The 1,098-nt window shown below is 40.5% G+C and overlaps 1 protein-coding gene across 1 annotated transcript in view; it reads left to right on the top strand.

The window, feature by feature from the left end:
- LOC111824447 (ankyrin repeat domain-containing protein 18A-like) overlaps nt 1–1,098 on the top strand; it is a 27,407-nt gene that overhangs the window by 12,580 nt on the left and 13,729 nt on the right. The window contains exon 2 of the mRNA XM_023748551.1: nt 570–612. Coding sequence (XP_023604319.1) covers nt 570–612 — 43 coding nt within the window. The remainder of the gene's footprint in view (nt 1–569; nt 613–1,098) is intronic.

Raw genomic sequence — 1,098 nt, 5'->3', positions numbered from 1 at the left:
CAGAGAGGAAGGGAGAGGGAGAGGGATACAGAGTTAGAAACATCAATGAGAGAGAACCATTGGGGATGTGCCCGCAACCCAGGTACATGCCCTTGACCGGGAATCGAACCTGGACCCCTTCAGTACGCAGGCCAATGCTCTATCCATTGAGACAAACCAGTCAGGGCGTTGTCATGGGATTTTTATCCTCTGAGATAACTGGGCTGATTTCAGCACCTCTCAGCCTTTACTCATGCTGTCCATTCTGTCTTTTCAGTTTCTTTCCCTCCTGCCTCATCCTATATCTATTCGGACCTGGCTCCCAATCTCCCCTCTATGAAGCATTCTCTGTTTCAACTCTCCCTGACCTCATTCATTTCTGCACTTGTCATCTCATTTGTGTGGAATGCTTTAGCCCTGAATTTTCCATTGTCTTAATTTTCTTCCCAAGAGATAATCTTGTCTTTCTATGTGTTAATTTGTCTGTGGGGGATATTATTTGATATAAGTGTACCTATCTGTGTATACATTGAACACATTTGAGCTTACCTATTGTTAAGATACAACTAAATACTTTATATCACTGGCAGTCTTGGAATTCAAACCAAGATATTTGATCAACACAATGTTGAGGTAAAGAGTCTTCTGCATTGGCAAGAAGAAGATAGCTCTAGCTTTCCCAAGCCTTCAAACAATATAGTTGAGATAACATGTGAAAAGAACTTCAGAAGACTTTTATTGGTCAGGTCTCTATGAAATAAGAATGTATTATTATTTTTAAAGGCAAATAATTGACAATCTGCCACTTGCAAAAATAACATTTGCATTATAAGAGAAAAACAAGACAGAGAATGCTGGTCAACATCCTAAGGGTGAAGGTGCCCCCAAACTCAGAACACAACAGTAGTACACTCAAAGTAATGCCAATAAGAATAAACATAAAATGTACAAGCTTAGCAATCTACAAGGGCGATCCAGGTCACTCATGGTTTATGAGTGTGTGGTTGAGGGATGTTCTTTATGAGGAGCAAGAAGGGAGAAGGAAAAGTAACAGATGACCTCAGTAAAGGGTCAAGGCTAGAAATGTGATTAGGGAGTCTGGTTTGAAGTGCTGAGATT

Source organism: Myotis lucifugus, unplaced genomic scaffold (assembly GCF_000147115.1).
Source record: "Myotis lucifugus unplaced genomic scaffold, Myoluc2.0 scaffold_1530, whole genome shotgun sequence".
NCBI lineage: Eukaryota > Metazoa > Chordata > Mammalia > Chiroptera > Vespertilionidae > Myotis > Myotis lucifugus.
This window is presented reverse-complemented; position numbering and strand designations above follow the sequence as displayed.